A 26,400-nucleotide genomic window follows, 5' to 3' on the forward strand; every position below is an offset into this window, starting at 1 on the left:
AGACAGCTCTCCACAGCCACAGTGCTGGTCCACTACTGCTCCCTTCAAGGGATGACAGCTGGTGAGCACTTCATCCTGAACTTCTTATATTGCCCTCCCTTCTGAACAGTAATCAGGACAAAGGAAAACATTTACAGTATAATGCATCCATCCAAAAACCACAGGAAACTCTTGCAAAAGATGTGCATTTTCTTATTTCTCAAGTGTTTAGGTAAGCACAGAGAAAGGATCATAGTTTCATCACAGCTGGAGGGAATACAACATCAATCTGCCCATTCCCATGGATGCTGTAAGACAGTAAGAAATATTCTTCACACTTATTTCATTCCTTGAGTCTTTTATGATGATGTCATGCCTGGGTGATGTCAGACTAATTTTCATATACAATTTTTGGAAAACATATGGACAGGTACAGTGTAATGTCAGTCTTATTTGCTAGCATGAGTGTATGTGTATAAAATTCAGTGGATGGACATAGAAGAGGCCTTCAGCAGTGCTTCTCTTTGAGTAGTTTCTGCACACTACAAAAATTTATCCATAAAACTCTACATGAGCATCATTTTATCTGTTAAAAATCAAGTCAATAAATTAATACAACTGCAATTAAGCAATGGTGTTGATAATACAGTTGGTAGAACTGAGATTAACACTGTCAGAACTAAATACAGAAACTTGCTTGAATACCTGCACAGAACCTAAAACTTTAAAGAATGCAGTTGATCCACAGTGCACATAGCCCAAACACCTTATTTCAAGCTGAACATTGTGGTTTGAGATCTGGGACAGCACAATGCCAGTTTCTCTTCCCGAGAAACTGAAAAATACCCCAATCAGGCAAAGGACAAACAACAGCTAATACCAGAGCCTTTGGTAAACTGCCCTGCTTCCTTCTGAGACTGCTTCAGTCAAGCCACAAAGTGTTACGCAGATAACACTGACATATCTATTTAAACATTTCCAAATAACTTATTTGCACACCTCAGCCAAGATAATCTTGTCTGTCACCAACTTATCTGAAACCTGAGATGGTTCTGATGACAGATATATTCCTACCATTGACTGAGTTCAGATATTTTGTGACACTGCATAATACTGAAAAGAGTTGCCTTTGCCTGTAAGGGACCCAATCTGTCCTCTGGTGAACCCAGATGTAAGGCTGGGCTTACTAGCACAGAAGGGAATAAAACACACCATTTTCAGACAGTGTTAAAAGCGGGCTTCTTCCCTTTTGTTGCCTTCCAAAGGTGCAATCAGTCTAACGTCATTGACAGTGTATGTTCTATACTTAGCTTCTGTCCATTTAAAATAATTATGACTTCCAACTACATTGCAAACCAATTTCTATTTTCAAAAACTGAATTGGCAACATTGTGGTGCTGCTGCCAGTCAAATGAATTTAGATGCTCTTTCATTGCCATTCATTTATTTTCATTTCAATTGATCCCTTTTACAGTGTTTAACCACTCATCACTAGTGGCTCACCAAGCACTTAATTTCAGTAACGTGTTCAGTGATTTGATTCAGAATCTCATCTGAAATTTCAAAGCCCAAGATGGGTCAACAATTCCACTGTAAATCCATATTCTACAGGATTTCAAACAACAGGGAGAATTAGTCATTTGTCACAAGTCTCAACAAAGGATAGTTTTCATCTTCCTACTACCACTTTATTCATTTAGTTTCAAAGGGAAAAGGCAGCAATATGTATCTGCAACTAAAAGCCTGCAACACTGGAACATCGAAGGCAAGAAAAATCTGTTTTGCAGATTCAAAGTATGTTTCAATTGAATACTGTAAAAATATTTTCACAGTGGTCCCCAGGTGGGGGGGTGGTTCACAGAGAACTCACTAGAGGTGAGAGGAGATAACCTTAAATTGTGCTAGAGGAGGTTCAGATTAGATACTAGTAAAAAATTTTCACTGACAGAATGGTCAGGCATGGAATAAATTGCTCATAGAGGCAGTGGAGTCACCACCCCTGGAAGTGTTCAAGAGCTATCTGGATGTGGCACTTGGGAATAAGGTTTAGGGGTTATGGTGGTGCTGGGGTGATGGTTGGACTGGATGACCTTGAAGGTATCTTCCAAACTTGATTTCTGTGGTTCTGTGATATAAAAAAGTGTGTGCCTTTTGAACCAAGACAGATTTTCCATGAATGGGGTAGCACTTTGTCTGTAAGCTGGAGACTCCTCTCTTTTGAGATAGGGTAGAAAAAATCTGAAAACACCTCTAACCACACGTCACTTGAATGCAACAGAAGGAAAGAAGAATTACATTTTCTGGAGAAGCTGAAGTTTCAAAAATATTTTCACTGATATGTATGCTTAGGCAAAGATAAACTACTTTGGGCATGGGGGAGGGGAGAGGGACAACAATCTGTAAGTAACAATCAGATCGGCATGCCACAAATTCCTGACTTGCTGTGTGCCCTCTGAGTGAGTAACAACAGCTTTTATCTCCTATGTTCCATATATATAAGAAGAAGTTGTAGAAGTTACCTCATTCAGCACAATATGTTGCTCCACACCAGAAAAAAATAATACAATGACAATAATGGCTCAAGCTAAAACACTTCTTTCATATAAGAACACTAAATTTGCATTTTCATATTCATGACATAGCTTATCCTGAAGAAATTTTAAATCCTATGCCACTTGAAATATACTCCGCTGAAACTTTATCTACTGAGCCAACACCTCACACGGACACACACACAGGTCCAGCTGACCACCAATGAACACAGACACAAACACAGACTCTTATCCTCCCAAAAATTCTGCTAAAGCAAGCAAGAGCTGTAGAGATTACGTTCCTACCAAACACTTTCAGTGCAAGTCTAGGAAAGCAAACACTGAAACAGGAACAATCCCCCTCCCCCCCAGTTCTTCCCCATCAATACTGGAAACTGCCTGAACTGTTTCCAAGAAAAAAAAGTACTATGCCTTGACTACATGCCACATATCCCACAAGGAACAAAAACACTGAGGAAAAACTGAGAATTACCCTTTCAAACAATAGAATGGGAAACGAGTTTGGCTTAGGTAGAGGTGTTACTACATGTAAACACAGACATGTTTGCATACAGGTGTAGATATGGCCTAAGACACAGCAAGCCCAGTGCTTGAAACAGCTCCATGTAATTTCTTCCGAAGCCTGGTTTAAATGCTTTTGGTAGAAAGTGTGATCAGTGTGCCACTAGCACAGATGCTGCCACAATCATTTCTATGTAAAGACACAGCTTTCTTGCACTGAGAGTGCACCAGAAATCTTCTGAGTAAAATAATATTAAAATTCACCTCACATTAGGACCCTGTTCCCTCAAATTACCTTTTTGTTCCCTTTTTAGCTATTCTATGCCAGTCATATGGCAGGAAATAAGATCCTTTGGAGGAGGCATCAGCAAGAAGAGGAAATGATACAGTACTAAAATAAACTTCTGAAGTGTCAAAAAAATGACAGCATTTGAATAAAGAACTGGCTAGAAAACTGAATTAAAATGAAGTTTTAGAGCAAATCTGAGAAACAAAAATAACATTTAAAGAGAAAAATGTTCATCTATATTTATCCAGGACACTTGCCAAATTTGTATCCATACACAAGCACACATATTTACTGCAGAGTACAATTACACCACAGGCAGGCAAAAACTCAAAATGAAGCTGCTGGCAGATGTATTTGAACTAGAGCACTTCTGCAATAATAGCTCATCTATGTTTTATTATTTTATAGGTCTTCAGAAAAACTGCAGTATCCAGTCTTTCCTGGAAGAATCCAATCTATTCCATGGGAAGGAATAACATGGAGGGGTGCAAAGGGTAAGGAAGGAGAAGGGAGAGGAAATGGTTTAAAACAGAGGAAATGGTATAAAATGGCTAGATTTGCAACATTTAGAAAACAATTATTGAGCACTCCAAAATGCCAGTGAAAGCCTGTTTCAGATCTCTGGTTCTCCGCACGTCCATGCTGTCTGCATACAATAGATGTGAGTAACAAGGACATGATTTGAGTTCCAATGAAACAGTAAGAAAGTCACTGTAGTAAAACAAACGTAATGGTTTTGCCCTTTATGAGGAAGATCAAAGGTCTGAGTCACCCATTTGCAACAAATTTATAAAGAACTCTTCTTGGCTGGAGTTGCTCAAAGTCCAAAGACAATTAGACCACTGAGGCATGGTGACTTACAAATCAAAGCACAGAAGCCAAAGGAGTGAGGTGAGGGGAGGTAGCTCAGCAAATACAATAGAACATAACTTTTTGTCTGGAATCAAAGATTAGGAGATTAGGAGAACAGAAGAGCTGCAGTTACCTGGTGTGGCTGTTGGAGGACAGGCTTTCCCAGGGCTGCACACTACAGCCTGTGACTGCATAGGCTCCCCCACAGCTCCCATCCAGCTTCATCAGCAAGGCTTTTGCTGCATTCTCAGCTGTCTTCCTGCAGTCATGAGCCCTCTTAAGCATCTGTGTGACATTTTCATCACCTGTCTGGTCCCCTAGTTTTCAAGCAAACAATGTTTCAGACAGTATCTAAGGCAAGAGATCCTTCTACTCACTCTCAGTTTATACAAGACAATGACAATTAATTACCAATCTGTGAACTAAAAGCTACTTCACTTCCTTGTCAGCATCAGTGGTAACTGGGATACTGGCCTGAATGCACCCTGCTCCCAGTGACAAGTTCCAGGTACTTGTGGCTCCAGGCAACATGTTTTAAGTGATGCAGAATTTTAGCTTGTCTGTTTATACTGGGTGTGCATTCTGCATTAACATAGGGTTTGGATGCTCAAATTATGAACACACTGGAAAAGCCTCAGCCTCAATTACAACTCTTACTCCAGTCAGTGCAGTGTGGTTTCATGGCATAGTCATCTCTGGAACTTCTCCTCACAGGCACCTTGATCTCAAGCCTGATGGTTTGCCAGAACACCTCCTTACAGGCTACCTGGCCAGACTGAAGAATTGCCCTGCTGCTGAGAAGCAGCCTCTCACATTTTACAGTCATGCATACTAAGCCAAAAGAGAAGTAGCCCTGGTTAAATTGCTATAATTTTTAGTGGTTATACAGCACCTGTGTAGCTGGTAAACTTCAGGAGAAGCAGGACTGAAGCCATCACTGTCACTACTCCTACAGTCTTCCAGCTGCATTGCAGTCAAATCATTAAATTAAGACATGTTATTGGCTACAAGAAAATCTATGAATGTATTTGTAGATTAAACTGTAGTATATTTATACTTTAGCAAAACTCAACAGCTTGCTCTGTGTTGGATTTTCATTTAATCATTTTTCAAGTCAATTACCTGCACTGCACACTTGCTGAGTTAAGTGCATGCACTAGAAGTAACATTAATGAGGAAGAAAGGAAGGGTGAATGTTCTGTTAAGAGAAGTTGGATATGCTCAGCTTTAAGTGATGTAACTCCCATGAATTTTCCACTCACAGATGTTGATATAAAGCTTGACTGATCTTCAAATCAAAAATCTGTTATTTTATCTAGGTGTGTTCATCAAATTTCATCATGAAGTAAAGGTACATAAACCATACACAACTTCCTCCATGCTGTGCTGTGTAATGGGAAATTTGCACTATTTCTATCTCATGGCTGTAACTGATAATACCATAATTAACAGCTGTAGACAGATAGCTACATAAAAATTTAATTACAGTCTCTTCTATAAAATGCACATCAGATGAAATCCTACTCAACCCCAAAGTACTTCTCCCTTGTAAGATTTCTTTCTACCACCTGAAGGAATAGAAAATCCAAGTCTCAATTCACTTTTGCTGCACACTGATCTCTGCCAGATGGGAAAAGTTCCCTAGCACATTGTGGAAAGGAATGAACAGAGTTCGGAGAAAGGTGGAAGAAAATCTCAGACATCCCCTCTACTGAGAAGCCAGTGCTCCTAACAACCATGCACTTGCTATGCATCAGCACAGTATGAAGAGTTATTCTCTCTCTGAATGCTTCTTTCTACTTGAAGATTACCATGACTGCCTTCTCCTGTCAATTAAAGGAATGGAACTACTAACACTGGAATTTCATTGTGCAATCACCTCTTTCTATCAGAAGAATGGAGCCAGCAGAAATGCCAAGCTCCAAATTTCTGAACTGTACTGTACCTATGATAGTGGTTTGTTCCATTATTTAGCAGGCAGCATATTAAAAAACAACACCTAGCCACAGGATTAACTAACAAAATAAGAAAAATCCAGAACATACAGGCTAAACAGAAGATAGAATGTTTTAAAATTCTAGAGCAAAGGTAAAACAGGGGGTGAAAAATTACAGCCTTTAAAAATTTTTTTATTCGTAACTACTCAGGGCTACTTTTTATTATTTTAATCCCAGTTCTTCACAGATTAGACTGTTTCTGGGGAGTCAACCTTCGTGAATCTGCACTTGCAACTACCACAGGTGTATGGCCCTAAACCACCTGTGCTCACAAGTATTGTTTAATTATTCCACTCTGTACGGCTGCATCCCTACAACAATCTCACCCCTGCCAGAAGAGGCATCTCCTTGTGAAACCAACACAGGTGAATTTAAATTGCTCTCTTGCATTTTACCCCTATTTTTGGGGTGTATAAAATAATTTAAATGGTTAAAAACAAGAAATGACTGGAGAGCATTCTTAAGTAATGGGTGATGACATGATTCACCATTACAACCAATTCTAATGCCAACTGACATGCCAAAAAAACCCAGGTAAATTAAGTGATTCATTGACATCTTACCAACAGAACCAACACCTGCAGCTCTGAATTGTCCAAGAATGAGACTCTGCTCACTTTCTGCCAATGCCAACAGCAGCTCATATGCTTCTATGCACTGTTCACTGAAAGGAAAAACAAAAACCACACAAAATGTTAACTGCAATTTAAAGAAGAACAATACCTGAAATAGCAACAACAGAAAAAGAGCTATCTGATTAACTGCATGATTCTCTACTACTTGTGTAGCAGCAGGGATATTAAAGAACATTATACACATAGCTTCTATCACAAGCATTCAGCAGTCTCCCCATTCTTATAACAGTGCCAGGCTGGCCTCAAGCAATGTAACAAGCCAAAAGATAAGAGTGACCCAAAATAAAGAAAGCTCCAGAAGCATGTTTTAAACAGGCGGTCAAGATCCCTTTGAGAAACTTTTCCCAGACCTTCTTAGTATACAACCTAAAGTATTCTATACAATACAAAGTGTTGCAAGTGGAAAAGATGCAAGAAAAATACTTTTTGCTCTGTCCTGGCTGTAAGATACCCCCCCTTACAACAGAATAGCTTCCAATTATAATTATGAGTCAAATGTAATCCTTGTTGCATTTTAATGTTTTTAAAAATACATACTAATATCCCATTAGCAATTTACACTTCATTGCAATTTGCTCAAGGCTGACAGTAAAATAATATATTCTTTAAAAGGCACACAATTTGTTCCAAGACCAAACCTGGCAGTCCCAAATTAGTTGCAGTTGAAGGTGTTAAGTCACACTGTATTTTTTTTGAACAGCTTGATGCAAATTTAGATACTTACTACTAAAGACAAGCCATTAATCTACAATTCCAACTAATGCAATACAAAGTCATTCTGAGTTATGTGGAGTATAACACTCTCTGCTCCAGTGGTCTTGGGACAGGTATAGAGATCCTGTATCTTAAGGCTGGATTCAGCAACACAGACTCACTACACACAATCCCTAATTCAAACATTAATTCAGTATTTAGGAATGAAGAGATAAACCTCTACATTCCTGTTAGATGCTGGTCAACTATAGTTGAAATACACTGTAGGAATAACTTCAGTTGGATAGTTTGTCAGGTAGTTTAACCAAAGGGGTGCTTTTTCAGGGAGAAAATAAAAAATGAACAGTATTACTATGGCAGACCATCAACTTCACTCTTAAACACTTCTACCAAGTCTCCCTCCAGCTCCCTCTTCTTGGCTGAGCCCCTTGTGTAGGTACATACCTGTACTGCAGTGCCAGCCTGAGGGCTGTGGCATTAGACTCGTACTTGCCCACAAGCATGCTCATCCTCTCTGCATTGCTCTTGCACTCTTCCAGTGTTATTGTCAGCAAGTCGTTCTGGGATTTCAGGTGCTCAATACGGCTGCAAAAAAACAAGCAATTTGCAACCTTCAAGCTTAACTTGCAGTCACTGTTCTGAAAATTCTAGGATAATCATACTTTGAAACAACAAAAATTTCTTAGTCTACACAACTGTTTTTTAATGAAGATGGAAAAATCCATCAGTTCTGTATATCTTATCAAAAGCCAACAGGATAGAAATTTCTCTCAGGTCATCCTCTTCTCCTCCTCATAAAACGTAGTCATAACCCTGTGCAGCAGCAGCAAGCAGAAAGTTATACCCTCGTTTTGCAGCCACAAGACTGCATAAGACGGTTTCATATTAACCTTTTGCTCAATTTTTCTGCCTTCATTCCTCACTTTCTGCTGCCACATTTGCAACTTGTTTTAAATAGCATATTCATTAGTGTGATTGTGGGTGTGTGCAGGGATCATGCAGTTGCATAAATGCCTCCTTTCTTCTGAAAATCCAGAGTAACCATTCCATCTGAAGTCATGTTTGGGTTGTGATTAGAGAGCCAACTTCCAAACTACGAATGAGGTTTCACTGGGGCAATGTAACTTCCAAATGTTCTGGCAAAAGTCAAACAGAAGCTTAACTGTAATACCCTCCTCAATGAGGTTAACCCTGAAGATGAAAATGAAGATTTATAGAATCAGTATTATTGTTTATTCTCTCTGCTGACAACTGAAGCATACATCAATATATTACACCTAACTGTAAAAACTGGATATATGCCAAAACCAGAAAGACAAACAATTTGAAACCTTGCACAGGTAGATAATGAAGAAATCCATGCCATCTAGGACTCTAAAATCACTGACTTCTTGACAAAGAAGACTGAGAAGGGCTAGAGTATATATGTTTGTCAGAACAAAGCCCTGACTTTTCTAGATGTTAGAACTACCACTTTCCCTATCTTGACATCTTCTATAATGATACATGTTGTCAAAGCATAATTGTGCAGTGTACAGAAAAAAAGAAAGAAAAAAGAAAACAAGAATCACATTTTGCAGCACTACAAAAAATGAGCTATAAATAAAAAGAGATATTGTACTGATCAGACTAAATTTGAGCTAGCTGTAGGGAAGACAGAATTTCGATAGAGACATGCTGAGACACAATTCTCATACTCCTGATCCACAGCTTTGATTTTATGTGCCAAAAACAGTCATGAAACACTGGCTTTGATAGAGCTTGCTAAAGGATAACACCAGCAGTATTTTAACCGCAACCAGAAAGCTGCAATCTCTCTTCTGCAGACAGAAACCTATATGCCCCACCACCACGCATCAGTACATTTATTGAGACATTTAATTGCTATTATTCTGCTTCTTCAGGACAAAACAAAGCAAGCTAATTTCAGAATGATGCAGACTAAGTTATGGGAGTCCTTATTTCAAGGAATAATGTGTGAAAAAAAGATGCCATGACTACTTGGTCAGCCACACAGAGGGACACTCCAGAGTGCAGACAGGGAAGGTACTGTGCTGATCTAATAATGCACAAACCCATAGTCATGGAAAGAATCCTTAGCACATGATTCAATCTCTTCTTCAGCAAGCACATTCCATGTTTATCTGCAGCTGTCACAGCTGAACTAAGAAATTATCAGAAAGGGTAAAAAAAAAGAGTCAACTCTAATGAAGCTAACAGAAGACAACATGTGTGAGCACATCTAAATTTCTAGCTCACCTATTTAATCTCTCCGTTTCCACTTCAAACTCTCGGATTTTGCTTTCAGAGATAGCAGATCCATGTGAATAGAGAGTCTGGAAGATTTCCTGGATGTTTGAGCAGTCTTGGAGGGAATGTGCCAAATGTTCAGCCACAGAACTAGAGACCTGTACAGGGCAGTTAATAGATCATTGTGAAGAGATACCCACTGGATTTCTCCCAGACACCTTCAGCATTGAGAACTGCATTTGCTTGCATGCACTCACTTCAATACATTCATTATTCAGGTTTTGTTATGAATTTTACATTGAATAGAACATTTACAAGATTCCACTTTTAGAAGCCATTTTGTTCTAAAATTCTATGAACCAAGGGTGAAGTCCACTATTTCATTATACATTTAAAAAGCCTACTATGCAAGTTATTTATGTTCTTGGGTGCTTAGCAAAGGGTTAGAGCCAAGTTCTTCAGTAAAAGAAATATTAACACACAGTAACAACAGCGTTATTGATTTACACTGGCATTTCAAAAGCAGATTCCAGTACACTGTTGAAGGTTGTGAAATGAAACTGAAGAGTCTTCCTGAAGAATATTTTGGTGGAACTGACTTCAAAATTTTCCTCTTGAATTCACTCATGAGAATGACTTCTAGCCACTTGTTTTCAGAAAATGAGATCTTAATACTGGGTGAAATATTCTTTGTTGATGTATTTTGCTCAAACTAGCTTTTAAAGTGTTTTCAGATAGTCCACATTAATAATTTTATTCAGAAAACAATGCTTTTATTGGAACATGGATCATGCAAGAACACAGTTCTTAGTCCTTACCCCTATGCTGCTGATTTCTGATCCTAAGACAGGTCTATCAGATGATGAAGACTCTGATCTTGTCTTTGACAACTTCACTCTTTCAGCAATCTGCAAGTCAGAATGCTGCACAGGTTACACAGCAGCCCACGCCCCATTAAGATCACACAAACCCCATCTATTCTGTAGTTATACTTGCAAAGCTGAAGCAAACTACTAGAGAACTGAGCCCCAAGTTGTAACTGGGAGAACTACAATCAATAATGTTTCATTCCTTTCCACGGCTCAAGTTCACAGACCTGCTCAGGACTCCCCTAAACATCTCCCAGTTAATCCCATGCTTGCAGAGCACAAAATGAAGCCTGCTTTTTCGAGGTCAGGAGAAGGGTTACAAACACACAAACCCCACCTTGGCGATGGGAATGTCGTTGCTGCTGCTGCTGGTGCTCAGCTCTCCTGTGCTGGGGTTGATGGGGCGGTTGGCAGGAGTAAGGCGGCTTGGGCTGGACGGGCCCGTGGCCTGCACACTCTGCAAACGAGTCTGCAGCTCCCGAACCTGCAACAAAACATAACACTCTGATTTTTCCTCTTTTATGGTCTAAACAGTCTGGAGATTTTCTCATTGTCTAGCCAAGTCTAATTGCTTCTGGCTTCAGTACAGAAGTTACATTTTTGTACTGTGGTGGCTGCGAAGTTTTCACGTGGGGAGCAGATGAGTGGAGGTTATTTTTAAATCCCACTGCTATCAGTTTTTTAAAATATGTGCAATGTGGAAATATGCAGAATACTGTAGAATAAGTACTCAAAGTTTCAGCTGTACTATAGGTATAGAAATTATTCTCTTTGGGGTAAAGCTAAAGCTCCAGCCTAAGATGATGACAGCTATACAAATCAAATTATAATCCTCCTGTTAATGGAAAACTCCAGTGCTGAAAAAAACTCTTGACATAAATAAATCACATGATGACTTGGTCATATTTAAAGGTTAAAGAAATTCAAACATTAATCAAGCTTTGAAACTACAGTCAACTAAAACTACCATTTAGTGAGTAATGTATAGACAAAAAAAAAAAAAAACAGTAAAGTACTCAACCAACAGTCTGCAAAAGCTCTCTGTAAGCATACCCTGCAAATACTGCATGGTCCTCATAACACACCTCTTGCAGAACTGATGTCAAAAGATTTTCAGTTTAAAGGTTAAAAAAAAAAAGAAAGGTCTGCAGGAGCCAAACTGTAGCTGTGCTAAAGATTAGAGTGTTTACCTTGGAATAATTCTTAACAGACAAGGAATAAATGGTCTGCTTAACACAACAGTTATGACACAAGGTGAAGTGACAGAGCTCATTTTTCCCACAGATCTCAAATGGAGTGTGAGGTGGGAGAACGTGAAGGAAACCATCTAAAGAGGAAATTCCCCTGAACACAGTTGTCCTTCAATACACAGGTTTCTATGTGATTTTGTTGGAACAGTCCCTCTACAAAACTGAACTTGTGAAATTTTATCAGAAGTCCAGTCAAGTAAAGTTCAGCCCATTTGATATCTCCCCTTGTATGAAGCATGAAATGCAACTGTGATTCATACTGTCTAAAGAAAGGTAGGATTTTATACTAAATACATTTATACAAAGATTAAGAAAGCTGAAATCTCTTAGTCAAAAGCCCCCAGAATTAAAGTTGCATCAAAGCTTAGACTTTCTTAGGTGTAGGTGCATCTGGACAGTGTTAATCAATCTCTGCTTGAAGCAGCAGCAGCAGTCATGTTCTCTGTACAACAGATGCTTCAACCTACTGCAGAGAGGAAAGAGTTCAAGTTGGAATTCTCTCCAGTCACCAAGGCAGTATTTTATGCCTCCTACAATCTTCAATAGCCTGCTCCTATTTCCTGAAGAGTATCCCTGCCTCTCCCCGCTCTGTTGTATGCAAACTGAAGGAAGAGTGCCTGCACACTTAGTGTCAAAAGAATTTTTAGGTAATTACAAATTACAAAAAACCAAAAAACAGTCTGTCTGCTTTACATAACATGGTATTTTTAAAACGCCATAGGTGGCAATAATAAAAACACATGAAGTCACACTGCACTTTTGAGTTCCCTGTTCAGTTGTGGACAAGCTCTACACCTTGAACAAAACAATTCTGAACAACTAAAGTACACAAAACCTCAAATCAAATCCCCCAATGTTAAAAGTAACTTACTGAAAAATTATATGGGTGCTTGACCCAGAATTATGTATCATAAATGCAATTATCTCATGAAGTTAACTGAGCAGAGTGTATGAAAGGGACATCCATAGCACGTGTCTTCTACATATTTGCAGCTGAGGCCTTCTTTGTTCATACAAACATATTTAGCTTCAACACGGGTATAGCTGCAAACATGGGTATAATGCAAACCTTAAGGAAAAAAATGCTCTCTTGGTGCAAACCAATAATTTCAGCCTGCTGATATGCATAAACCTGAAATAAACCATGCATGCATATTTTTGGTTGCAGATGTGGAGCAAACAGTGCAGACAGGATTTGTACTTTGGCATTGACACTGAGAAAAAAAAAAAAACCAGCAACCCAAAAACTTCATTAAGTAATTGACATTTATTACTATTTCTTTCAACCCAGGCTGTTCCAAATTAAATTCTCCAAGAGCTGAAGTTACAGCACTGTTTAAAAGCAAACAAATAGGAAGACTGTTTGGATATATTCTTTATAAAATAAAACCACAGCCTCCATGTCCAGCTTAAAAATTGCTAAAATATTCACCTATTCTCAGAAGCCAGTCCTGTATCACACAAACCTTTAATGCAGATAGGTTTCCTTTATTCTGTGTTTTCTTACTGTGAAGTAACTATTGGCCAGGATTACAAAGCTAATTATTCATACAAATCTGTAAAACAACACTGGCAACAGAAGGAGAAATTATCACAGCTAATAGTGTAGTAAGGTAAAGCTTTGCTCAGGAAAGCACTTCTAGAAGAAAACTCAGAGCACAGCACAGTTATTAATCTGTGCAACTCACTGCCTTAATATTGTGACATAGAAGCAACCACGAAAAGAAGCTGCATGCTTATCTGTCATTCTTGGTGTATTTACTAAGTCAGGCCTTCATTTATGAAATTACATGCTGAACTGACTGCTATAAATAACTGCACTAATTTTAGCAACACCAAGTACCAGATGCTAATTCTGAGCAGGATAATAGGGTGAGTTTGTCTTACTGGTAAAATCACACATCTCACAATTCACACATTCACCAAGCATCTCACAGCTGGGCTGCCCATCTACCACACTGCACAGAGACACATTAGGTAACTATTTCTGGTCACCAAAACCTGCATTTTAAATAGAGGAGTATGCAACATCTCTTCAGAAAGCACTTTTCCACACTGGTAGCTATTCTACAGAAAAAATAAAGAATTACCAAAGAAGGGAAAAAATACCCCAAACCCAAACCAGAGTTTGGTGAATGCACAGGTTATGAAAAGACTGGTTTTAAAAGCAGGATTAAAAATTGTCTGACTCCCTGTGTCAAGTCTTTAGCATCATTACCAATGTAATATAAATTATTTTGAAGATTAACACATAGAATGAAGGTAAACTGCAGTACTGCACATGAGACACAATAAACACTTGGAAATGGGAGAGAGAGGAAGGAAGGGAATATCTTACAGGAAATTGATGACAAAATTGGCAAAATGCAATGGGTAAAGACAAGTATAGAAACAAACCCAAAAAAGTTACATTTTAAGACAGAAATAGTGTGGATTTCTGAGTTTGGGAAGAGGAATAACCAGGAAGGATTTAAAGAAAAATTTCTTAAGTCCTCACATCACACTACTTTAAAAACAGAAATATGCAGAAGGGTATAAAAATTGCCATAAACTCCTGAAGCACTAAAATGAAGTGGAAATTGTCTGGCAAGCAGATCTTACTATGTGGTCAAAAAGAAAAAAAAAAAATGAGTTGAGAATGAAGGGCAAAAGGAGAAATCCAGGGAAATGTCTGTGAAATCCAGAAAAAAATATAGGGAAAGATCTTCCAAATGATTGAAGGAAGTCCAAGAAATTACAAAAGTAAAGAAGTGCTGGAACCCTGCAAAGAGCAGGTGCATTAAGTGAGACACAAAGCATCAGAACCATTAGGCTTCAGAGCAATGGACAGCCTAGATTCAAAAGAAAGGTCAGGTGCAAACAGATGTTCTCAAGTTATTAATATGAACAAAAGTAACTCGTAGTGTCACCTATTAATATTTGATGTTATGCAATTGAACCAACTGTTGAGCTGCATTTCTAATTTTTTTCCTTTGAATGCTGAGAATTGGAATAGGAAATACTGAAAAATTAAAGGTAATTTCTGACCACCTTAAGAACTAAATAAAAAGAAAGCGAGTAGAAGAGAAAAGGGGCAGACACACTATAGCAATGTTCAATTTATGAAAGACTTGATAAGCTATTAACAGGCATCACAGACATGTCTGCTCAAAAATGCATCATGGGCTACAGAAAAATATTTCATTGGAATATTCTCATTATTTGTAACCATGACTCTGAGAAGCATGTTTTTAGTCTTTTTATTTTGCACATGCATAGTGACAACTACATGATTCATTAACATATCCTAAATAAAACACCACAGCTCCGAACTGCCTGTTTCTGTCACTGATTTCCACATTCAAAGGACACCTGCTGCCTTTGTTTCTAAACCTGTTTCAAATGAGAGATATGCCTGTGATTCTTTTCCTTCTACCCTACTTGTGACCTGTTTCATCATACAGTACCTTTGAACCCTTCAAGTAACAGCTCTTTTCCCCCTCAGCATTTTAATGCTGCTTCATTTCCTTTCCCCTGTTACACAGAGGAGGAAGACGAAGTACAACAAACTACAAGGAGTGAACTTCTCATACTTTCTAATTTATTCATGCATACTGCAGATCTGTGGAGGAGAAGATGCCAAATCAAACACCAGTGTAACAATCTGAGCTGCTCTGAAGGTTTTTTTCCAGCCAAAAAAATGCCTTGCCTTTCATTTAGTCCTAGTGTTGATCATTTTCAGCCAGATAATTTTCTGCCTTTCCGATATCATGAGCACCAGAGTAAACAAAGTTTGCTGAGCTCCTATGTACTGTCTTTTGGGATCAACTGAGTATGGTAAAGAAATCTTTCCTTGTATCTATAAGGTGAATTAAACACTGAGTATTTGCATGTAAGTTTGGAATCAGAACTAAAACTCTACTTTGTTGACACCCAAGAGGAGATACTGCTGCATAAGCAAATACCATGCTAGTGAAGGATACAGAGAATGGAAATAGCTTTGGGCTGCTACCTCAGGTTTCTGGTGCTCACCAAGAGACAAAGCAGACAGAATAGCTCCAGGGTCACTATAAGCTGTGCAAGCAGATAATAATCTCTAAGGGCCCATAATGTATCAGTGATGCATCAGTAATGCAATCAGTAATGCAATCTGGAACAATACCTTCTGATCCCAACAGGAATGACTACAAAACAGAGTCCAGCAGATCCTGCCAGCTTTGTGTCATCTGAGAACAGTGTGGGCCCAAGAACACCTGCAATGCCAAGGATCAGAGTCCTGCTGTGGCATGGGTAGGTTTCAACTGTTCACAAGAACCACATATTTTAGGAGAGCCCTCTGCTCAAATCAAAGTTCTCTGGAGTGGGGAATGTGGGCAGCTGATAGCATCACACATAAAATGCTAATTTTCTACTATTCCACAGACTATGTTTTCATTAGGGTCTTAGCTGAAGACAGCTAATGAAGTCGTTTTGTTATGGTCAGTTTGGTGATTTCAGCTGAGTTTGGAGAAGGTACAGAAAAACCTTCACAACCAGAAGCATGGGATTAACTGAACAAGCTGACATATGGCTCATGCAGAACAGATTTAACAGACTTCCAGAGCTGGAACTGCCTTTTCATTTCAGACTTAGTTCTTCAGAACACCCTCAGGGAAGCCTGAATGCTGCCCACACCCACTGCCTTTTATGCCAAACAACTCCTTAAGACTGTGCTGAGGTACCACTCATCTGACAACTTCTATGGTCAGTAATTAAAACCCACAATTTTTACTTTACCGTCAGGATGGAGTTTATATGCTGTTTCACTGCTGCTCATCTGAATCCCCTGCTGAATACAAGGACTTTTGTGTAAGAACAGAAATATTACTTTTTCTTCTACTACTTAAGCCTGTTACTCTGTGTAGCAGTTGTAAATAGTGCTGACCTGATTACAGCCTTATTCTCATGTAATAATAACCATCCCACTGACTGGTACAGAAGTTCCCCACCATCTTATCTGTATTACTGGATAATTCAGGATTATGGTCAGCAATGTGTAAGCAGTTTCTAGGGCACTGACCAGCCTGGATCTAAATGGATTTTATTTTTAATGCAGCAAAATAATGCAGAGGTAAAATAAACCTCTGCATTATGAAATTAGCTGTTACACTGAGACAACCTACAGAAGTAAGCATTTACCTCACTCGCTAATGACCTGTGAGAAACAAACTCTGAATGTATGTTGTTTCTTAGCTACTGTTCCAGAGAGCAGCTCAATCTGTTAACTGAGCTCAGTAAATTAAATTAAATCTCCAACAAGCCTGAGAAAAATGTATTGAAAGCACTCTGCTTGATTGCACACATTGGTCTGAAGGAACAGACCTATTGATCTGGTCAACTTCAAGCTTGTTCACTTCACCCAATTTAATTTGAGAAGGACAATAACTAAATTTTAGTTTAGATCTCCTTTCCCACTCTCCAGGGAAATAATTTGAAGTGACTTTTGAGTTCAGGTGGCACATAGAAAATATTTCATAGGTCAAAGAAAATATTTATTTTGTTGCCACTATGGACATGAAGCTACATTAAAAATGCAAATATGGTCTCCAGTGCAACAATTACATAGTGTGCAGACAGGGTCATATGTCACAAACTAACTTCTCTGGTGGGGGTAATAAATCAGTTGTTCTGCATGAAAAGGATGATATTAATTACCATATTTCAGTAAAGTCCTCTGAAGTTACAAACAACTGAAACAAGCTGATGACCTTAATTCTGCTTCCATCAGATACCTCCATAATAGAGAACTGGAACTGCTGGCAGCCAGACAAAACATAGCAGAATTGTGAAAAGATGCTAAGGCTGGCTCTAGAATTAATGCAGCTGTGTTAACTTGGCTTTTTCTGCTTTCCTTTGGATACAATCCTAATGAAATGATCCTGGTTTTAACAGTTATCCTTGCATAGTCATGCATTTCATTATACAAAGATAACTTTAATATTTTAAAGTTCCATTTAGAAAGTAGTACTCCTTACTGTTTCTTCAGAACCACAATCATCCTGTGTCTTGGACACCACACAGTCCAACTTATGGCCTCATACAGCTATAAGTGTTTTGTGTTATTCTGTTCTTGCTCCAGTTTTGTCCCTGAGTTTAGAGAGCCGTTGCTCCCATTTTTTTTTCTTTCTCTAGCATTTGTAAAGAGAAAACAAATTAGGAATTTGTTTTGCCATGCTGAACAGGACAAGTCCCTACTCTACAGACAACGACCATTTCTTTGACCATTGTCTACATCATTTTTTGCCAATTTAAACTGCACTTTTAAGAGATAAAAATGACATATAACATTCCAAATCAGATCTCACCATTTTTTATACAGTTTTTCCAAGCCCTACTGAAAATAACTTCTCTGGTACCTCAGAGGACTCAATTTGCTACTATGGCTCAGCCATGCTGATACCTGAGGGTACTACACCAATTCCTTCCCCTTTTCTGTTTCTCAACTGAGGAGCTCCTGGATGTCAGCATTAATTCTTGTTACCATTCTTTTAAGCCCTTTAACTTGCATGCCGTACTTCTCAAAACAGAAATCTTTTTGTATACTCAAGCCACTTATCTTTCTCTTGTTTGATATCTCAGTATTGATCTGGGTCACCTGGAGTGTCAATAATTGCATTTGTGTAAGCAAATTTCTCAAGCACACACTTCAACTCTCAGCCTGATTGTGTTGATGTCCACCCCCTCAGTTTGGCAAGAACCCAGCCAGTCCATAAATGCAACTTCTGTAGCTCAAAGGGTAGTACTGCCTCCACTAAAAAAAATTGTCATTATCAGTTCAAAAATTTCAGGACTGAAAACAACCCATGGTATATAGTAAGACAAAAATTCACAAAGGAAAAGTTGAAGTGATCTTGCTTTATATGATACGAGATTACTATTCTTGCCTCATCACACATGCCTTTTTAGTGTTAGGAGAGGACAGGGAGTTTTGAAAAGGTAATTTGAGTCTTCATACCTGAAGATCGCACATGATGTAGGCTCATGCTATAATGGCACAGTCACTGCAGAGCAATATTAGTTTAGAACAGCAAAAAAAGCTAATCTGGTGCCAACGGGTAAAGAGTAATACTCGCAATAGTTTACCATGATACGGTGGTCTGAATTGTCATTTAGACTGAACACAAACTTGAAACTGCCTGTTTTAAAAATAAAAGAACTTCTACCTAAACAAAACTCCGCAAAATTACCAGGTACAAAGTTAACAAATTTTAAAAGTAACTAAGATTGAGGTCACATTCTCTTGGATCTTTCATATTTTTTGCGAAGAATCTTCCCCCCCTTTTTTTTTCTCACTTTGGACTCCACACAAAGCACAAAGCCTTCATCTGACCTTAAAGTATCATAAAATGTAGACAGGGAAGCAGGACTTGGCTGGAACTACTCATTGTTCAGTATGAGAATTACTGCCCACTGACAGGAGTCCTGCTCTTTTTCTTTCTCCTAATCACAAATTGAATTTCCATCAAAAACAAAGAAATATTTGTTGTTTACAGGAAAAAATAGCCTCACAGGAAAATTCACTAGATGAACATCTGCTTTCTCTATATCCAAGTTACGTATGCTTCCTTTAAGATGAGTATCAGTTTTTCTAATTTCTGAAATCAGGCTGTTGTGCACGCTGGCTGTTTTTCACAAACTCTTTTTCAATTATGTTCAGTTCTGTCCTAGTTTTGTCATTTGTACAGCCCAGCTTTGAAAGCAAAAAGCCCTCCAACCAGCACAGGAAGTGAGATTAAAGATAGGCCTGTTCTGGTGACAAAACCACACAGGTTGGAGGAAGAAGAAGGCGTCATCTGTACAGCAGCCTTACCCTTCTACGCAGCCTGTCCCTCTCCTCACGGACAGCGTTCATGGTGGCCTTGGTCCTGTTGAGCTCCTCCTCTTTGCTGCACAACATGGCTGTGAGGCTCTCATTCTCTTCCCGCAGGCCAGCCAGCTCCTTCTCCCACCGAGACCTCTCCTCAGAAAGGTTTGGATAAAGGTCACGTCCCAGCACTCCCTCAATCTCCTCCACAGTCTGCAAAAACACAGTCATTAACAAACAGAAAGGGCCAAAGACAACTGAGCAGGATTAATGGGCAGATTGAACAGAAATATGTGTTAACAGGCAACTCTACACCTCATACATACACCCCCAGCCTCTCAACACCATTAGTTTGCTTCTTTTGTTTGCTAAGTAATATCAAACCAAATTATTAGTTATTTTCTTTGACAGTTTGACCATTTCATTAAAACATTTCATACTGACAAACACCAAAGCAGATAAATACATGCAAATACAACATGTCACCTGTGAATGACAGCAATCCTGGTAGTTTAATCTCAGAATACTTTAGAACAAATCAATAACTCCTTGTCATGGGTGAGCACTGTACTTATTGTTTCCCTGCTGAGTAACAGGCAGAAATGAGCAGCCAGTGAATGTGCATGGCATAGGGCCTTATTTATTGCTAGACTAATGTCACAAAAGGGCAATAAAAAGAGTGGGAGAGGATTGAAAGAGGGTTCTTCTTTCCCATGTCCCTGAGTATGTTCCTTCCTTGAGGTGACAGCAGAATAAAAGGAAGAACTCTGGCCTTGACTAGTCTTACAGGGGATGTTACAGCCTTTCTACTATCTAAAAAAAGCTGGGTTTCTCTGGGACACAATGGTATCCAGCACTTCCTGTCCCACCTCTGTCCTCAGAGCTGTGTAGACACTGCTCAGTTCAAGGGAGATTTCACGAGCCACGAGCTTCCAGTGGGGAAAACTGAACTACGAGCACCCACCACCAGCAAGGGAATACTGCCATGACTGAACTGACTGTCGGGCTGCCCACTAACATGCTGAAACACAGCATAACAGTGTATGCTGTGCCTATGCTCCATGTCTAACTATGGAAGATATCTGCAACCATCAAAACCACTCCAAATGTTGTCCATAAGCTTTTAATCTCCCTGAAAACAGTGTGCATTGAAATGATGGGAAGAAACATGGAAAATAAAAGAATATATGACATCACTGGTAATGCAGAAAGTTTCATTTAATTGGCTAATCCAAAACCAAGTTATAGCTAAAGCCTATACTTTTACATCTAATATAGAAGATAACTGATGCACCAAGGTTAACAATAATCTATTTAGTTGCTTTATTCAAAAGAACATTTATATTCTGATCTGTCCCTTCCAATTCAGCATATTCTAGGAATCTATGATTCTATATATTACTGAATAATTACTGCTTTGTTTACTTCTTCAAACTGGGAGGGACCAAAATAACCAACTAGACTACAGCTGAAGATAATAAGCCTAGCTGGAGACACTTTTTTTTTCCTGCAATAAATCTTACCAGTGTTTTCAGCATTGTCTGACTTTGAGGTATCAATGAAATTTTTTATTATTTGTTCGGTTTATCCTTTTGAATTGTATTTCATGTCTCTCTTACATAAAAGTGCAATACATTTTAGAGCCACAATTATGAAACTCTATTGACAGAGTATCAGAGTATCTGCACTGTAATTCTGCTTACAGATTTGGCAGGAAATTGAAATTACTTTTCTGAAAAAGCAAAGGCTTGCAACATCCCTGTGAGGTGAAAGAAGCCGCAAGTCTCCCTTGTATTAGCTTCACTTGGACCCATAGGTCTCAAATTATAACCAGGTAAATTATTTCAACAGAGCATGAGGATGAGTTCAAGATCTGAATAAGCACAGGGTGGTTAATCTCACAATGTAAAGAGAAGCTCTGTAATGGCAGGAGCATCCTCTTTTGATGATGCCAGCTTTATTTAAACAGTGCCTCTCTGTTGCTGATTTGTCCTCTCCCTTCTTCCCTCACACCACCCTTGCAGTTCCCCTGCTGTTTTCTCACCTCTCTAACGGGTAGTTCTGCTGCTGACTCCTTCCTCCCCATTCCCCATGCTCCAGTGTTGCTATTCCCCCCCCCCCCCCCCCCCCCCGCCCCTTCCTAGACCACAGCTTCTCTCTGGTGTCCAATATGCTACCAACCGTCCTCCATGGAAAATAAAACATAAACACTCCACACAGATATAGCTATGTAAAATAATGCTGATTAGTTTTCTTCAAAGCAGCATTACAGAGCAGTTTTATCTGGTGTGCTGCTGCACATATTCAGGTATAATTTCACGGAGTATGGGATTGAATTACAATGTCATGTTCTGAGCAAAGGGCAGCAGGATGTCATATCATGGTAATTCCAGTCTTGTTGCAGCCACTGCCATCAGTGCTCTCTGCCTTATTTTCTTTACAAGAAGTGTTGTGTTACAGATGAGATATCAGATTAAATCAGCAAGTATCAGGTTTAAAAGACACTAAAGCAGTACTTCTTCCCATGGTGTAACTCAATGGCAGAATTTATTCCTAACAGAATTTATGTAGGCCAAGAATTTAGACAGGTCCAAAACCACAGCAGATAGAAAGAAAGAAGATGATTTCACCCATTACAATTAAACACAAAGACATCATCTTTGGTTCAAGTTCCTACAGACAAACCTTGCTGGAAGCATCTCTGAAGGAAGGAGAACATACTATGCATGTAATTTTTGATGCTGTCTTTCCATTAGCATCTGCCACTAGGTAGTCCATATGGACTTTTGGTCCAACCCAGTACAGCTGTTCTCACATTCTAAATGTTTCATGCTTGGAAATATGTACAGCTTTTTCAATCAGCAAAATTTTAGTGGTTAGGTATCTGTTACTGATGTGATCTCAAAAATAAACAAAGCATTAACCAGACTATTCTGTGGAAATTTTCTTAAATCCTTTTCTTAAAGTATGCTTTTGTAACTGATAAGTGAGTAAGACAATCTGATAAATTTAATTTCAAGGTCTTTTCAATTTCTGTGGGGCAGAAACAATTGAGACAGCTAGGGTGACATAGTTTGTATAAAAGAAGCAAAAAGTAATTCAGCAGCAACTGCAATAAAAGGAACCCAGTGAAATTTAACCACCAAAGCTAAAGGATTTAAAACATTTAAATGCATTAGTCTGTTGGTGAAGAAAAAAGCCAATAGCCAAGGCAAAAGGTAGTCAGAACACTTCAGGTTTCCATTCACAATTCCACCCACTTTAAAATTCTCTCCATTTTTTTCTCTGAGGAAACAGGAAAGCAGAAATGACCTGCAGCCAGGGGTGCAATGGTGGAGAGGGGCTTTTATGTATGGGTTTTGATCTGTTTAACACATCTCACTTCAGATACCTCTGTGGGCCTCACACAGGCTGATCTCTACCTATTTCCCAGAATCCACAGTCTCTCTTTTGGTAAATAGTGACCTCTGAAAACAGTTCATCCTACAACTCCAAAAAGTACTTGGCAACATTCAAAGTACTGATCCTAATCCTCTGAGACACTCAAATAAACTGCTTTAATACTGATCCCAAGAGACCAGAAGTCAAACATACACACATTCTTCAAATTACTACTCAACATTAATTGCTTTATGTTTTGTTATATTTCTCAGGCACCACCAGGGAGAGAAGGAACTTTTCCCAGCAGTACTACAAAGGGCTGTCAAAGCCATCTGGAATGGTCAGAGACTTCTTCACTGCAAGACGAAGCTGTCAGTACAATTTTTCTTGTATAAATGAGTCACTGACACCATTCCACGTGACACAAAAAGCTTGTTCATGTCTTCCCCTGTGTATAGGAAGATTCTCTGTGGCTCTCTTGCTTTCAGGTTCTGAACTGCAGTGCCTTTTGTTACATGTGCCAGCAAACATCCATGTCCTTGTTCGGTTACATTCACAACATACAGCTATCACTTGAATTATTTGTTCCTGAGACTGATTTATCCCATTTGAACTAATGCACAACCAATGCTCAGTGGTAAATTACCTTTTGCTGTGCTCTGGGGAATGGTGTTCCCCAATTTAGTGCTCCCACTGAAACAACTTCAAACTACACCCCTGTTCACTCACTTCCCAGACTCCAGTGGAGGGATAGAAAGGGACATCAGAGGCACAAAAGGCAAAGATCAGGGGTTGAGATAAGAACTATTTACTGGAAACAGCAATGAGGTAAGAAAATGAACAGTAAGAGCAAATATACTAATAAGGGACTGTACAAGAAATGGGCAGTTTGCACATGAGCTCTCACCCCCAAGAATACATGACCAGGAAGGGACCCCTTCCCCTCTTTCCTGGAAAATGAGGGATATAGGATAACATGGCCATGCCCCCTCCTGGCTGCAAAAATTAGCCCAGTACTGGCTGGAATCAGCACAGCTTTACATTTTAAGGCAGCCAATCACAACTTAGCCAACCACAAACATACACAGTGTGTTTTCAGTCACTGGTCAATGATTACCTATAGGACCTTGGGCAGGTGACAGCTTGTTTGCTGAATAAGAAAAATTGCTTAAGAAAGTAAATTAACTGTTGAGTATCCTCATTTCTCTTATCGTTGAAATGAGCATAGGACAAATACATTTCTGATTTGAGGTCCAAAGTAGCTCCTCCTGGACCTTGGGAGGTGTAGAACAGGTGTGTTACTACTTACAAACGCTCACTGTGAACTTGAGTTGACTCCTGTGAAGTACTTTTAACATCTTTGGAAGCAACGTGTGATTAAGATTATTACAGAAGCAATCAGGTGTCTCAGGCAATGAACACACTGCATTTTAAAACCTAATGTTACCATTACCTTAATAGCTAAATCACAATGTTCACTGGCAGTAGTGAGTTGTTCAATGTGTCTGTCCACTTCTGCCACCGATAAACTGCAGCTGCTTTTCTTCCTCCCACAGACAACATTTTCCAGACCTGTCAGCACTCTCTGCAGTTCTGAATTCAAGTCACTACAGTTATCTAAAAGAAAGCAAGACAAAACAAAACAAACATCACAACAATTAGTGACTCAGTGAAAAAACAAACTCTTAACCAGGAAGTGTCTGCTGCAGAACAGCCAGGACTGATACTGTTCAGAGAATGTCCTTGCACTCTGCCACTTTTTCCTCGATAACTGATAGGCTTAAATACTATAATCACATCAACTGAAATCATGAGCTACCTCTCATCTGATAAACAACACCTGACTGCTTCACGCCACAGATTATCTGACGTGTCCATTCTTTCTTCAAAACTCCCTCTTTTCTGAAGAACATTTCAAGATATTACATGCTTACATTCCGTGACATTTTTTTTCTGTTTTTCTTTTGGCCATTCAAGGTCTATTATCCTGATTTTATTGAAGTCATACATTTGTCTCTGTAAATACAAGATTCTTCTGCTGGTACCTTCAGGGATGTTATGACTTGATGTTTTTCAGAGGAATTCTTGTGGTTGTACTTAGGTATTGCCTGATTCTTAAAAATCCTGGTGTTTACAGAAATGATCCCTACCAACCACCTTAGAGCCTATGTTTTATTTTAACAGCTACGCCTTCAAATAAAGCAGCTGAATATTCACAGATCATAACACCACAGCTTATGTTTCATACTACAACCATATTACCACCTTATACAACAAAGCTATTTTAAAGTATCACAGAGAATGACTTCCTTTCCTGTCTTCAGGCAAACCTCTTCTAGTGCCCACTGGCGTAGCATCCTCCACTTATGTGAAAACATGTGGGTCTTTGTACCTTGCTAGCTCACTCCATAAATTAATTTTGTTTCTCTTAGGTTCACCTCTGGTGATGGGCAGTGGCAGATCCTAAGGCAGACCTGTGGCAGAATTCACCCTTGTGCTGTCTCCTGGATGTGCCAGTCAGTATTTCTGGCTGGCTAGATCAGAGTCTGCAGAAGCTACCCACAGCACAGCACAAAAAGGGGGGCACTATGAGGCAGCAGCGCACCTGCAGTTCCTCCATCCCACTAAAAACAGCAGCAGGCATTCTTGGTGGAGGTTGTGATTCCTGTATTGCTGCTGCAAGCACTTCACCATAGTTTGACCTTTGTGGTAGTCTCACAGCTGTGGATCTTGCAGGGCACTAAAGCAGTGTGGCATTCAACTGGGTCCGAATTTTAACAGACATGAGTCACCAGATTATTGCAGACTGCCTTGAAACCTCCCTGTGCAAGGGAAGATTGAGAGCTGCTGAACATAGGAATAGGAGGAACAGAAAGTAAAAAACTGCAAACTCGTTATCATTAACCTAACTTCACAGCCTAACACTCATAAATACAAACCTACTGCTGACCGAAAAGAAGAGTTTAGAATGATGTTATAGCACTGCATGAAAAATTTGAATGGGCAACATATACAAGTTTTTTCTGGGAAGTCATTTCACTAATTCCTAATTAGCAATCACCCATGTGTTATAGTAATACCAAAAAAGCCCTTCATAATACCATCATTCACTCACAAGCAGGATATAGCAAGCAGGATGCTTACTTGTAAAAACCTTGTGTTTTGTTTGCTTGAATTTGCTGTTTTCCGTAACATCCTCTGTAATAAACATCTTGTACATTTAAACAACTGTCACAAGACCTTCTCTGCTGGGATTTGTTCTGATGGTGACACTCCCCCATAAAATAAGTATTTTACAGTGTGAGAACC

At 39.1% G+C, this 26,400-nt stretch overlaps 1 protein-coding gene across 2 annotated transcripts in view; it reads right to left on the reverse strand.

Moving 5' to 3' along the window:
* MCC (MCC regulator of WNT signaling pathway) overlaps positions 1 to 26,400 on the reverse strand; it is a 184,166-nt gene that overhangs the window by 24,187 nt on the left and 133,579 nt on the right. For both annotated transcript variants that reach the window (XM_071456495.1, XM_071456496.1), the window contains 8 exons: positions 24,545 to 24,708; positions 19,717 to 19,923; positions 10,976 to 11,122; positions 10,588 to 10,677; positions 9,779 to 9,927; positions 7,964 to 8,104; positions 6,734 to 6,834; positions 4,307 to 4,490 (listed from right to left, as the gene is read on the reverse strand). In XM_071456495.1, coding sequence (XP_071312596.1) covers positions 4,307 to 4,490; positions 6,734 to 6,834; positions 7,964 to 8,104; positions 9,779 to 9,927; positions 10,588 to 10,677; positions 10,976 to 11,122; positions 19,717 to 19,923; positions 24,545 to 24,708 — 1,183 coding nt within the window. The remainder of the gene's footprint in view (positions 1 to 4,306; positions 4,491 to 6,733; positions 6,835 to 7,963; positions 8,105 to 9,778; positions 9,928 to 10,587; positions 10,678 to 10,975; positions 11,123 to 19,716; positions 19,924 to 24,544; positions 24,709 to 26,400) is intronic.

Source organism: Agelaius tricolor, unplaced genomic scaffold, assembly GCF_023055355.1.
Source record: "Agelaius tricolor isolate 1412-34295 unplaced genomic scaffold, bAgeTri1.0.p SCAF_59, whole genome shotgun sequence".
In the NCBI taxonomy this organism is placed as follows: Eukaryota; Metazoa; Chordata; class Aves; order Passeriformes; family Icteridae; genus Agelaius; species Agelaius tricolor.